General features: G+C 40.7%; 2 protein-coding genes across 6 annotated transcripts in view; one reads left to right on the top strand and one right to left on the bottom strand.

The window, feature by feature from the left end:
- Window positions 1–1046: 1046 nt before the first annotated feature.
- Window positions 1047–4330, top strand: rabl2 (RAB, member of RAS oncogene family-like 2). 2 transcript variants are annotated; one of them, XM_037254775.1, is made up of 9 exons: window positions 1047–1135; window positions 1412–1686; window positions 1757–1786; window positions 2318–2397; window positions 2481–2560; window positions 2688–2799; window positions 2885–2982; window positions 3115–3198; window positions 3333–4330. In XM_037254775.1, exons 2-9 carry the CDS (start codon window positions 1574–1576, stop codon window positions 3414–3416), a joined length of 681 nt encoding a protein of 226 aa, XP_037110670.1. In that variant the 5' UTR covers window positions 1047–1135; window positions 1412–1573; the 3' UTR covers window positions 3417–4330. The 2 variants fall into 2 exon arrangements, with proteins under 2 accessions (XP_037110670.1, XP_037110669.1); XM_037254774.1 differs by having other exon boundaries at window positions 1048–1686.
- Window positions 4331–8224: 3894 nt separating this feature from the next.
- The window catches only part of shank3a (SH3 and multiple ankyrin repeat domains 3a), a 122146-nt gene continuing 116195 nt past the window's right edge, over window positions 8225–14175 (bottom strand). For all 4 annotated transcript variants that reach the window (XM_037254101.1, XM_037254102.1, XM_037254099.1 and 1 more), the window contains one exon: window positions 8225–10341. In XM_037254101.1, coding sequence (XP_037109996.1) covers window positions 9789–10341 — 553 coding nt within the window. In that variant the 3' untranslated portion in view covers window positions 8225–9788. The remainder of the gene's footprint in view (window positions 10342–14175) is intronic.

A 14175-nucleotide genomic window follows, 5' to 3' on the forward strand; every position in this document is an offset into this window, starting at 1 on the left:
GGATTGTAGTTGATGGTGTTATTATAACGAATGTGTTTGTGTTTGAATAAAAGGTTGAAAAAAAAATCCGTTATGCCGACATTTGTTATTTCGGGGGACACCAACTCATATAACAACGTAAAACACATACATATTGTCATATAAAGCAGTTAACCAAATGTCTGATTTTTATGTTTTAATTGGTGAATATAAAAACAAGGAATAAAACATCAGACAAGTTTTAACATAAATGTTTATTTAAAAAACACATAATAAATAAATAATAATAATATTAAAAGTAAATTTCAAACCAGCAATCCAATGTGAAATTGCAATAGCTATATTGGATAACAATATTTAGGCGTATATATGCATACACGTTATTTAAAAACTACTATAAGTGTTATAAAATCAAGATTACCCGAAGAGAAGCATAATCTCCCCTTTGTTGCATAACGGCGCATCCCTTCATGCAATAAAGTTAGCCGTTTGCTTGGAGAAAACGCGCATAAAAGAAGTGGTGTTTCAGTGAGTGGTTCATTCTTTCCTTGGCAAATCGTAAATCTACATTCGGGTTTACATAGTTCACTGACTGATCCGTTGATGCACGGGAAGGCAGTTCACCCATTAACTCGTTCGCGAACGGGAAAGTCAGGATTCGTTCCCTCACTGCGATGAACTGGAAATGCAAATCACTCACTCACTGACTCGTTCACTCACAGATCCGTTCAGTTGGTGAACGGGAAATGCAACGGGAAGTTACGTCATTTTCTTCTTCGTTTTGTTTTACGGCGAGGTGGCACCAGCTTCAATGTGCATTACTGACACCTACTGGTTGAAGTCATATGAACTGAAAAAAGAACGAATCACTTTAGGAAGTGATTCTTTCACTCTCGTTCACTGAAAAAAATCCGTTGAACGATTCGTTTGAACGAATCTTTTGAGTGAACTGATTCTAAAGATTCAGTTCACTTAAAAGAACTGGAATGCACATCACGATTTGACACTCCTGCCCATTATGGAGTATGTCAAAGGACATTCTATCAGGCACTAGCACAGACTCCCAAATCAAAGGAGGAGGGGTCCTTTTGGCGTCCCCGTTGCGTAGAAACACAAACCGCCGCCAGCACGGATTTGTAAATTTACGAACGGAAAGGTAATAGATGTGTAGCATTTTCACATTGACTACTTTACAAAATCAAAATACAGATATATACATGATAAATAGTGCCAACGTGGTAGTAAAACGTAACTCAATATCCATGGTAACTGAATTCGGTTACTCGGGGCGAGCCAGTTAGCAAGTCAAACTGCACAATTTCATACAAAATCCGCTCGTTCTATTAAAAAAAGTGTCCTCAGATGCAGTCGTTATCAGACTGATTTCCTTTGAGCTAAAGACTAACTTGACTAACAAGTCAAATGTACACAGGCGAAATATAACACCGCCCGCTCAGTCTCTGCTAACCAGTCGGTGGACAGGGTGAGCCACTACTCTTCGCTAGCTTGGGAAGCTATTTCGCAATGTCGAAATCGTCTTAAATCGAAGTGGAGGTAAAAGCACACACAAGGAGGAAGAGGAGGAGGAGAGGAAATGGCTGCCGACGATGATGACAACAACATTCCCGAGCTGGACCAAAAGAAGTACGACGCGGACGAACAAGTGAAGATCATCTGTCTGGGCGACAGTGCAGTCGGCAAATCCAAGTATGTTGTCAGAAAAACAAACAAAAATGTGTCATTGTGAACTTGTTACTCTGAAATATTTCTTCTTCAGGCTGATGGAGAGATTTCTCCTGGACGAATAGTATCCTTCATGGAGGTACAACCACTATAGTATACAAGGACAGCATGCACATTACATTGCCTTGTGATATATACCGTAGGCATTGATATTTCCTGTAGCTGTACCCCCTTTTGTATCTATAACTGTCACAACACATATGGAAGAACAAGACCATTTACATAACCATATCGTTAGCCAATTAGCATAATCTCCTAGTTATTTTGGATGTTTTAGAGAAGAAACAAACAAACAAAGAGCTCCCATTGCCTCAATTTAGCCTTTGCTGATTACCATGACCCCGATGCAGAAGCGACACTTACAGAAAAAACAAAAGTCATAGCAAGCACAAGTATTGATGCAAAAATACACTGTACAAGTCGTCATAGTACTCACAATCTATAGTTAAGTGTAAGTTCTCTGTCCTGTGCAGTGTAGTCCACAGTTTCCACTTTGCCTTACACGGGCCACTTCCCTCCAAAAACGAGCCAAGCTGATTTGGTCCCATTCAGTTGGGAAAAGCGGCATTTAATAATTCCTTAATTCCTCCTTCAGTCATCCTCAACAGTTGTCAACGTACGCGTTGACACTCTACAAGCACACAGCCACTCTGGCCAACAGAACTGTGGCCGTGGGTATGTTGTAGCACACACACATACACACCCACACACACTTCTTGGTCTCAGCAAGTTGCAGTTAACGTTGACTTGATCGACAGATTTCTGGGATACGGCTGGCCAGGAGAGGTTTCATAACATGCACCCCTCATACTTTCACAAAGCACATGCTTGCATCATGGTAAGACACACGCATTCATCATAGAGCAGCATACTTTAGTATGTTGTTAAAATATTACTTAAAACATTACCTGCACACCTGGGCCGGATTTGCACCCTAAACTCTCTTCTCTTGTTTCGCCCGTAAGGTTTTTGACGTCCAGAGGAAGATCACTTACAAGAACCTGGCCGACTGGTACAAGGAGCTGAGAGAGTACAGACCCGAGATCCCCTGCTGTGTGGTGGCCAACAAGATCGACGGTGGGTCTCCATTGTTTTCCAGCTCCGCGTAACTAACAATGACAATGACATCTCGATGACCTCACCGGTACGTTCCCATCTGCAGCTGACATGAAGGTGACCCAGCGAAGTTTCAACTTTGCCAAAAAGAAAGGACTCCCTTTTTACTTTGTATCTGCTGCCGATGGCACTAACGTCGTTAAGGTATGAGGTCTTGTCTTTTTTAATGCAGGTGGATGCGGTCCCATTTGCTTTTTCCCAATTGGCTATAGTCCTAGCTGCTCCACTCGGCCGGCATGAGCGTTGGCTGCTTTGATTTCTAATTTGTCCCGACAGATGTTCCGGGAGATGATCAAGCGAGCCGTGGAATACAAGCAAAACCCTAGCGACTTCATGGATGAAGTCATGCAAGAACTGGAGGCAAGTTGATGCTTTCCACTGCTGGTAGTATGAAGCCAACATCTTAACAAATGTCTTAATAAGAAAAAACAAAACATGCATAGAGAATTATTTACTTGTATTTCAACACAATGATGATATTGTATCTTTTGTAGAAGTTTGAGCTTGAGAAGAATGAAGTGCATTCAAATGCGGAGGGCGGTGACGTCAATAGGGAGGAGAGCCCAGAGTTGCCCTGACCAAAGTCCTCACGTAACCATCATCCTCTGTCCTGAAGCAGTATCATGACCTCTGCTAGACTTGCGCTTATGTATTGTTGGTAGACACGGGTCCTCGATTTACGACGTAGTTCCGTGCTTATGTCGTAACCCGCTATTGTCAGTCACTAGCCTACGCTAATGCAGCAAATACGGTGGTAACTGAGATTGCAATCTCATGTCATGTGACCATGTATTTTTACACCTCTGTGCAGACAAGTTCATTGTGTGCCATACATACCCTCGAAATCGCGCATGTTTGGGACCTTAGTAAACCGAGGACCTCTTGCAATTTGTATCCAGGTTACCTGCTGGAAGAATTGAAACAGTGCGTTGTTTACCAGCTTCATATCTGAATAATAGTTTGAATGTTATTAAGAGCTGTAAAACAGTCACAATCATGTTAGTAGAATTGCAAAATGGAAGGAATTATCAAAATTGGAAAGTTTCCATGAGAATTAAGGAGGATTTATGGGAATAAACCAGAAATTCAGAAGATTGACCCTTCATATGAAACTTGAGGCGGGCTATAGTGTCAGTGTCTCCATCACCAGCTCAAGCCAATTGGCCAAAGGACAACTCCTATCTCAAAGCAGCACTGTACCTGTGGCGAATACTTTATTTTCCAAATTACCATGGTATTTTCCAGATATTTTCCACTCCTTAGCAACAGTACATGTCACTATGTACCATGAACCACTTCCGCTTCCTTGTTCCTGGTGTTGGTTTGGCTACATTAGTTTCAGGTTGCACAGCCTGTTTGCTAGCAGCGGTTTACTCGAATCATCAACAATGTCATTTTCATACTGGAAAACAAAGAATGTAATTTTTATTTCAACAATGTCAATAAGTTGTGTAAGTGTTGTGAATTGTGAATAAATGTACCAAGGCACTGACTTAGCAGTTCATGTTTTAATTATAAATGTATTACATAATATAATAAATGTATCTCTGCGGTGGCACTATACCCTGCAACATCTCGTAACTGTCGCTGCCTCAATTCGCCGTATGTCCACTTATTGGTTTTATTGTTGCATTGGGGCTGAATGATGTGTTCTCAGCAGCGCCACGCGACAAGGCTGAGACGTTGCAAGGGATCCACCATTGAAAAACTTCAGTGCAAACAAGGAAAGGAAAAACAACAATAGTGAAAAGAAAATGAAAACCCTTCCATGATAAGCTCAGTGGGTTACCAGACAGGCTTTTTAAAAAGTTCACAGCGCACCTTCGCCGTGTGGATTGTGCTTTGTTGATTGAAACACGACGATAACCCCCTCACTTCCACTCATTAGCCCCAAATGATGTGTCGCAACTGTGTTCTCAAAACAATTGTGTGTTCATAAACTGCCATACTTTCGCCACAAAGTCAAAATGGAAAAAAACAAAAGCACAAAATGTAGAGGCTCGGACTTGTGTCACACACACAGACTTTATTTAAGCCTGCCTCTGTACTTATTGTGAATGACCGACACAGTCGAGTCTTGACTGCATGACCTGTGTGGTGGTCAAGAAGCGAGCGAGCTATCAAATGTCAAATGCATTTCTCAAGATTTTCAGGAGATGGCACCATTTTATTGAGTCTGAACAGCTCCAAAAATGCTGCAACTAGGAGAGTTCTAATGACAAATATGCACTTTAAAGTTGCTTTTTTTTTTTGGCACATTTTGCTTTTCGTATTTGTCCCATAACGGATCAACTCAAAGCGTTGGTGTCATAAAGGGCACACGGGAAGTGAAAGTGGTCAACAAAGCAGTGAAATTGATCAGTTAAAAGGTGGGAATTATGTTCGCAATGCAGAATTGACTGTGAGGATGTTTGTTCCAAATACACACAGGCACACAATTTGGACAAAAGTCTTAAGAAGCACCTTGTAATGTTTTGGATAATTTGGGGATTTTTTTTTTTGTGTTCCAAAACTCAAGGCAAAGTTCATAATAGGATGTTTGGATGGGTTTTCTGGACTGTCACCGGTCTGGAGGTGCCATTTGTCACATTTGAATAGCTTCCATGACCGTGACAACAGCAGGCGACCTTTGGGCATTATGACTAGGCAAGGGGCTACAGATTCCCAGGCAGAGACAAGAAAGCCTCCATTATGACAAGAGGGATTATTTCATTGATTGATTCAATTTTGATAGTTTTTTTTTTCAACATAAAACCAATGTAATTTTGTTCACTGAGAACATTTAGTTCAGCCCATATTCAAATTTCAAATTACTGATGCCAAAAAGCAAAACGCTACTGAGAAAATGCTCAACAATTGTGGCATTTTAAGCGGCAACAAAAAAACAAAATGCCTCAAATTGAAGTCATTTAAAGATCCTCGTCCGCTCATTCCAGTACTTTTGTCCATATAGCGCACTCAATCACGTGTGCTTTTGAGCAAATGTCTCCAAGCCATATATTGTAGGTATCTTTGATGGTAATACAGTAAGGCTCTTGTGGACTCATTGTAAAGATGGATGTAAGCAAACATTTACACTCTCATACAAACACACACACAACGTTGCGGTTTGGAGGGTCCAAGGGAGGTGTTGGGTTGGGGGGGACCAGATGCACGCACTTGGATGATGGGTGGCTTCTATGTTAGCACCTTGTCACCTTTTATGTTTTGTGCAAATCATCCCCTAAAGTTCATAATTCAAAAGATCATAGAAAGAATAAAATCTGCTCACCTTTTCCACAGGTGGTTAATTATGCATATACTGTATGCCAAACATTCACATATATATATATATATACTGTATATATATCTATATAGACCTATGTATAGATATATTTTGTCTTCCAAAAATGTATAAGAAATCTATCCTATATACATTGCTTCTGATTTAAAATACATTTTTTCAATTTTTAAAATATATTTTACAAGTATTGTATGTTTAGAATGAATTAAACATGACTTTTGCGTGTTTTTTCTATCATTATGTTCCACACACTACAAAAATCTAGCCACAGTGAGAAAAGAGGAAAAAAAACAAGCAGTTCAAAGTGTGTGAGTGAGGTCACAGTGAGCGCTAGCTACTCTTACATCCCACCAACGCTATTTTATTCTTATTTTTTGACTCGAGGAAAAAAAAAAAAAACTTCTTTAGATGTTGTTCGAGTGGGCGCACAAAAAAATGAGCTCACTTTTCCTTGGCGAGATTGTAACCTTGTCTCTGTGGACAACCTGGCTCTCGTCGCTCTTCACAGTTTGCCACGGTGTTCTGCTTACTAAGTGGATAGCAGCGATACATATGGACGAGTTGCGATGCTTCAAGCCCGCCATGTTGATCATAAAGACTTTTCAGAGATATTCCCATCCCTGCAGTCTTGCGTTTGGCTCATTGAGCTTTGATTGGAAAATGGGGCTGGTGTGAAGGCCGGCATTGACCATCTCAGCGATGGAAGTTTTACTGGAGCGCGTCGAGAACATTAGGCCTTGCCACTGTTCCAAATCACAAGGAATGGAATCCTGAACGTAAAATTGTGTAAAACACAAAAGCGTCAATAAACTTTCTTATATGAAATTTACTTGCACTGCTATAATGTCGTTATAATGCCAATGTCATTTTGAATCAGATAGAGCACAGGTGTCAAACTCAAGGCCCGGGGGCCAGATACGGCCCGCCACATCATTTTATGTGGCCCGCGAAGACAAATTGTGCATCAAATTTGTGTGTCATTACTAGAATTGCAAATTGTCTTCACTTTTAATATCTTTTTTATTTTTTTTATTTGACCAGTTTTTACTCGTCTGATTTGAAAACGAGTTATTTGTCAGTTTGTTTTGTAGCTTTTACTGTATATAATATGAGGTGCTCATACATTTATTTGGGTTGACAGTCATAATGGCCCTCCGAAAGAAGCTATGACTGCAATGCGGCCCGCGAAAAAAACGAGTTTGACACCTCTGAGATAGAGTATCCCTCGATCAATAGCATTCTTGGTCCCTTTGATTTAGAAAATAGCACAAACCCGTTGGTTTATGCAGTACACGCGTACAAATACGGATACAATTGAGCTTTTTAAAATGCTGGTACTCAGCTTAAAATGGCCGCCGTGCCTTAATTGATTTATACCTGTCAACCCTTTTCAGCGACATTGCTTCGATTATGTTACATTTCAAATCAATTGTGGTGCAAAGAGGTGACGAAGAGCACGCTGGTAATAACAATCCCATTGTGAGCACCGAAGCTAATTATTGTACCCAGTGCTCCAACCTTCCATTGCTGAGAGGTAGAAGAGCCTTTTGTTTGGATTTGCTGTCTCGTACAGCAGGATTTTTGCCTCACATTTTGGGATGCCCTTTAGTATGAAGGAAGACCGTAAGAAAAGAATATTAATAATAAAACAAAAAGACATGATACGACTCATCATGCTACAGTTTGAGGAAAATGTGCACATAAAGGGATGAACTCCCCACAAAAAAATCATGTCCATATTAATACACGTTTTCCCTCCTTCAAATATATAGTGAATAAGTTGAAGAAATTAGTGAAACTATCGGAATAGATTCCTCTTTGTTTTCTATCATAAAAACCGTACACAGGTGCAGATTCATTTTTCCAAAATTGAAAGCTATCATTAGAAATATATTCATATTGTTATATAATACCGATAATAAAAAGTCTACACCCACCGGTTCAAATGCTGGATTTTTGAGATATAAAAAAAGGAGACAACATTTCATTATTTCAAAAACCTTTTCTACCCTTAAATTGACCTGTAACCTGTAGGGTTATATAGGGGGGGAAAAAAGGGAAGTAAAAATAAACATCTGCGATAATGTGGTTACACACATATGGATACCTTCTTAAAGTAACTGCTGATGTGGCTGTATTCAGAATTTAACAAAACTTTCGGCACACGTCAACTTACCGCAAATAAAGTTCCAGTACCTTCTGTATGTATTCTAACAATTCTGTTGTACAGGTTATAAGTCATATTAATGGTGGAAAAGTTTGAATGAATTTATCTTGGTCTGATTATTATTATTATTTTTTTATACATCAGAAAAACTTGGCATTCAATCAGGGGTGTGTCGACTTTTTATATCCACTGTACATATGAAAGATTCCCTTTGGAAAACCCAAAAAAAAATGATTATGAAAAAAGCCACGAGTGTTGGTTAAACATTCTTCAAAAGGAATGGATAGCACAGTCTGGGTATAGCAAGGCTCCTCCTGTGGTCTGTGAAGCTGCTCCTGTTGGGGCTTTCTTCAAAAACAACAGCAGATATTGAGCAGACACGTTGTGGTAGTCCATTGTGTTCGCCGCCGCTTTCGTCGATCTCTGTACAAATATTGTTGAAAGGCAACTGAGCTTTTTTTTCTTAATTGGAGCGAGAACTCGTTCCTCCTTTACTCGAAAACCACAAAAAGGCTTGGCCTGGTAGATGGTGGGGTAAGAGGTAGAGAGGGGAGGAGGGCAATCCATGTATCATTCCTTTTTTCTGTTTTTAATTGGCAATTAGAAATCCCCAGAAGTAAAAGGTGACTCTGTGATTGTTTGTTCAGCTCATTTAAGAAAAAAAAGTGTGAATTTTCTTTACTCAATTTTAACTTCTGATCAAAAACAGGAAACTCAAAAAAAAAAAAAAAATAAATAAAAGGGCCACAGGACTGAAATTTATTTGAATATTTAATTGGTCAGGTTTATGTAATAATATTTTTGGTACAGCGCATTAGTAAAGATAAGTTGCGCTTCTTCAATCAGTCTGATCACAATCATATTCCATCAAGCAAAAATGCCCTGCAAAAATTGTATGAAATTAGAAATATGTGAAATAATTTAAGCAAAACCAAGGAGTGAATTGTTACTTTTTATTTTATTTTAACCTGAATTGGTTAGTTTTGTCACAACTGTATATTGTAGGAAATGTTCTTCCTGATTTGCAAGTAATTTTGCTTTAATTACAGAATGTGTATCCATTTTATTACTTGTTGAAGGATTGTGGTTATCTGTAATGATTGTGGCAGCGCATTGCCACACTTGTCATAAAAACCTGACTGATTAAATATGAAAATCAAATTCAGTCTTTTGGTTCATTTTCAAAATTTTGATTTTTGATTTGAGCAAACAATTAAAACACAATTTTTTTTTTTTGCATTTTCTGTGTGAAATGAAAAAACAAATCCGTCACTCTTTCAGTTTTGATTTTTGATTGCCAATTGAAAATGACACAAGGCTTAACGTGTGGTACAGCCCAACAACATGGAGACGTCATCTCCTCCGGGATGTGGAGGATGAAGCTTCTGGCTCCTCCTTTTCGGCGCATGACGCCAAACATCGGCGCCGCCCGGTTTAAAGAGGAGCTGTTGCCTTTCCATCCACTCGGCCGCCATTGTGGGTGTGGTCTCAGGGCTGGGGTCAGCTCTCCAGCAGCTGCTTGAGCGCCCGCTCGATGTTCATGCGATGGCCCACTCGCGTCACGCCAAGCTCGGCGAAGTCGTCCTTGGTTAGCGCCGGCAGGTGGGAGCCCTCGATCTCGTGCTCCTGGAAGCCGGCGCGGTGCTCGCCCAGGTTGATGCTCTCCAACCAGTCGCCCACATCGTACTTGTTCCAAAGGTGCAGGGGCTTCTGGTGGAAGGGTCTGAGCGCCAGCAGCGGCGAGCCCAAACCAGGCGAGTGCGAGGGCGACGGTGAAGACGAACGGGAGCGGGTGCGGGCGCTGGAGCTCCGCATTACGAAGCGGACCTCCTTGGGCTCCTGCGGTAGGCTGAGGCTGGATGATTTGAGGATGGTCGGAGGGGGCGTGGTCGGCGAGTAGCCCGAGAAGCGTGCGAGGGGGTCGCCCCGGTCGGGGGAGCCCGGGCTGGGGGTGCGTCGCATGACGGGATAACGGCTGCCGGGGCGGATGGTGTACGTGGTGCCATAGCTTCTCTGAGAAATGGTGTGGAGTTCACCTAGACTGCTGAAAAGTCTGAATGAGATGAGCAGAAGCAGACATAAAAGCAGAGGGGCTTGAGGTCAGGTCAGAATGGAAACAGGCTGAATTTCCACCAAGCGGTCTTGATAGGTTCATTTTTTTTTTTTTACCCCCAAAAATATCTGAGCCTAACCTCAGTTACTCCTTCAGTGGGGTTTCAGTGACGCTTATGCACAGTGGAGCGAGACCAGGGCAAAGCTCTGCTGAAGGCCTGTACCTTCACCGATGTTTAAAAATGCCCAAGTTATTCAGTCAGATGAAGTCTCCAGTGTAAAATGTGTGTGACAAAATACAGTCTGTTTTTGATTCACTACTTGCAAATACCCTCATCCTCCGTTTTTTGAAGAACTCAGAAAGAGCTTTACTCAATCAGAACAAATTGTACCACTTGGTGCAAACTTAAACTTGCCGCCAGAAGTTGAGGTTAGTGCAAAGGTAGAGGTCAACAACTGCCACAAAATCAGAGCAATTCTTCAAAGCGATTGAGTTCAGTCTTGAGCTTTAACCTGACGGAAAAAACTGCTCACTAGGTTCGTCACACCACTTAAGAGTGAGGTGAAAAATCCTGTAGGAACAAAACTATCCGAAAAGCCAAGATGAATCAACATAAAGACTCTAAAGGACTATCTCTATTTTTTTACCCTCCGTGAAAAAAGAAATACAGGTCTTGTGAATATTTTAAGGACGTACTAGTGAAGTTGTGATGCATGGATTCACTCTAAATTCACAACTGGTAAATCTGGAAATTCTTCTAATCGCAATTCTTCAAAATCTCCCCCTTTCCTGAAATGTAGAATAGCAATGCATGTAATTAAATGTGTCATGTCACTCGAGATAATTACCATTCACCCACTCCAGCTATTAAATCTACAGCAGAGGGAAACCTCCTTTTCAAATCTGGCTTTAATGTTACATTACCACTGATTAGCAACTATTATGCTGCAAATTATTGTGGAAAATGGCAAGATTGGAGTTGAATAATTTGCAGTTACAGAAAACGTTCGTCTGGTTTGTTGCGGGCAGGGAGGAGCAGGGAGGACATACTACATGTGTTGATGTCGTTTCTTGCATGCATGTTGTTTGCAAAGCCTTACTCGCTGATGAAAATCATGTATCTCCTCTTTGAAACAAAAATAAAAGTAGGTTATGATTGATTGGAGAATACATCTCTTTCATTGGACAGCAACAATATGGTGAGATTCAAGGCAGTCATTCCCAACCACTGTGTGATCATCAGGTGTCCAGTTACACATTTATTTATTATTATTATTTATTTATTCGTCCCCGATTTCACACATTATTTCAGTGTATATACTTTTTAGGCTATTTTTGTTTAGTGGTGTGCTGTGAATTTTTGTCACATGAAATACAGTAAGTGTTTTGGCTCAATGAGGTTGGGAAACACTGCGACAAGAGGTGCACTTGAACCAAGACATACAAAAAAAAAAGACGAAGAAGCTCAGACGGCAAAGGGGATTGACATGAGATGAGCTCCATGCGCACTTACACAGTGGTCCTGCCCTCCTGGGCGCACAGTCAGTTCTACACCACTCAGATCAGGGCAGCAGGGGCGGAACATGCAAGGCGAGCAAAGAGAGAGCAATGGGAGAGAATGTTAGCATCACTCGCATGGGACGCGGCCCGCTAAGCAGACGTGTTGACGGCCTCGGGCCCTTCGCCTGCTGTCTTTGACATGCTACACGTGTGTGTTGTGTGGGTGTCACAGAAGCATGTTCATGATTGTTGTTATAGTACAAGTGAGGTGTTTGCTATGTTTGGGTGAATTTAACTATGACTTTAATCCAGCCCACAGAGCATTAAGAAATCTGTTATTCCTGATTATTCCATTCAATTTGATGTTTGTATTCTTACAATTGTCTCAGTGTATAGAATAAATGAATTAAAATGTAAATCAGATCATACATTTGCTGACATGCATTTAATATGTTTTCATTAGTTTTATTCTTACACCTATTTTAGTGTTTGGTTCACTGATTTATTGTAACTAATTCAATAAAAACTAATGTATCAGTAAAATAACTATTTCCCTATATATCATTTTTTAAATCTAAATCCACGAGTGGTTAATTTGCTATTACTAAACAGATTAAAAATGGGAGTGCAATATTTTCTTAGAAAATAATCTAACTTTCGATTCTTTAGTATGGTGTGTGCGTACGTTCGGGAAACATGACAATGACAGCAGAGTAGGCTCGAGCATCAGTCAGTCTGACTTGCGGGCCACATGAGAGAGGAATGAGCACACGGTTCACAATTTCAAACAACTGCATAAAGAAAAACACACAGATACACCCACGGGGGAAAAAACGAACATGTATCCCTTAACTTTTTTGCAGATGTTTTTACTCTTGTTGGATTCAAGCTGAAATGTATAAAAGAAAATAAGAGATTGTCCTAAGACTTTTGAGAATGTATTTTACTTGTACATTTGACAATTTGTAGCAGGACAACTACTCACTTCGCTTGAGTGCATTTTTTCCGTTACCGTGGACAGTCAGGGACAGACGAACTGAATCGAAACATGACAAGCACCCAAAAGCATGGAGCACAGGGTGGAGGCGTGACACGGGACGGTATGTGGAAGCATGTGTGTGTTGTTTTTGAGTGGCTGAGCGAATGGGAGTGGGAGAGGGCAGACACACGGCCAGTGAGGAGGAAGTAACGGTGCGCATGATGGTCTTTGTCACAAGCCGATCCTCTCCACTGCTGCTTCCAGCGTAATATTTGATCTCTACACCATTCACAAAAACCTGTGGGCTACACAAATTAGCTTGACTTGAACGTACATATCAAAGTGTATACCCCAGTTTTACCAAAATACAAGAAAAAGTGTGGACAGGTGTCTCAAAACAATAATAATAATTTAATTTATAGCAATAACGGCACCACAAAGTATCAACTATATAATGGGAGTGAGTTGTATTGCTTTACTGCTGTTTGGAACTTTAACAATGGTTCTTTCAAAAAATAAATTGCCTTTCTCTCCAAAAGTTTAATCGAGGCAACAATCGATCCCAAATCGGTATAGTATCACCAGCTTTTTTGTTTTTTCTGTTTACGACGCTCGAGTGACATAATAGAGGGAGCCTGACACAGGATTTCAAACCTCAGAAGTCTTTTGGATTAAAGGTGACAAATCTTTAACAACCGAGTCCCGTTTGACTTTTTCAGATTACCATGAGCTAGATGTCTGAGAATCTTCACAGATTTATAGTAATAATGAGTTCATCCTTGATTTTGAAATGAGATGATGATGTGACAGCATCTGAACGATTCACAGATATTCCATGTTGGTGGTGAAATGATATAACCACCGGGGAACTCTCGAGTTAATTAAATAGACGCTCGACAAGGTCAAAATTTGATTGGTGAGTCGATGCAAAGACCGTGAGAAGGCTTTTCACCAGAGACATGACACACCATTAATTCAGTCATGTTCAAATACATCTGAAGATACATCCTTGGAGGGTATTACTGATAAGAGTGTCAGCGATAAGGCAGCTTTTGCTCTTATCTTGCATTTATCAGTGACGAGCCCACGGAGCTGTTGACGTATCACTCGATGTATTATTTGAACAACGACTTTGGGTGGAGCATAGGGAAAGTGGGGAAAAGGAAGGGGATCCTGCGGGTCAGTCTATCTGTGCGAGTGCATGTGCGTGTGCGTGTGTTTGACGAGAAGCCCTCAGGTATGCACACACACACCTGAAGGCCAGTTTCCTTGTTTGCATCAAGCAGACATAGTACCATACCCAACTTGTATGTGCTATAAAACGCATTTCTGTCACTATAGAAACAAGAGTGCTA

The sequence above is a fragment of the Syngnathus acus genome, chromosome 6 (assembly GCF_901709675.1).
Source record: "Syngnathus acus chromosome 6, fSynAcu1.2, whole genome shotgun sequence".
Classification (NCBI taxonomy): Eukaryota; Metazoa; Chordata; class Actinopteri; order Syngnathiformes; family Syngnathidae; genus Syngnathus; species Syngnathus acus.

Excerpts from the sequence above, each read along its gene's own strand:
- rabl2 (XM_037254775.1), top strand. The coding sequence starts at position 1,574 with ATGGCTGCCGACGATGATGACAACAACATTCCCGAGCTGGACCAAAAG. Across the intron at positions 1,787-2,317 it reads AGATTTCTCCTGGACGAATA|TCATCCTCAACAGTTGTCAA; the intron begins GTATCCTTCATG and ends TTCCTCCTTCAG. Across the intron at positions 2,983-3,114 it reads ATGGCACTAACGTCGTTAAG|ATGTTCCGGGAGATGATCAA; the intron begins GTATGAGGTCTT and ends TTGTCCCGACAG.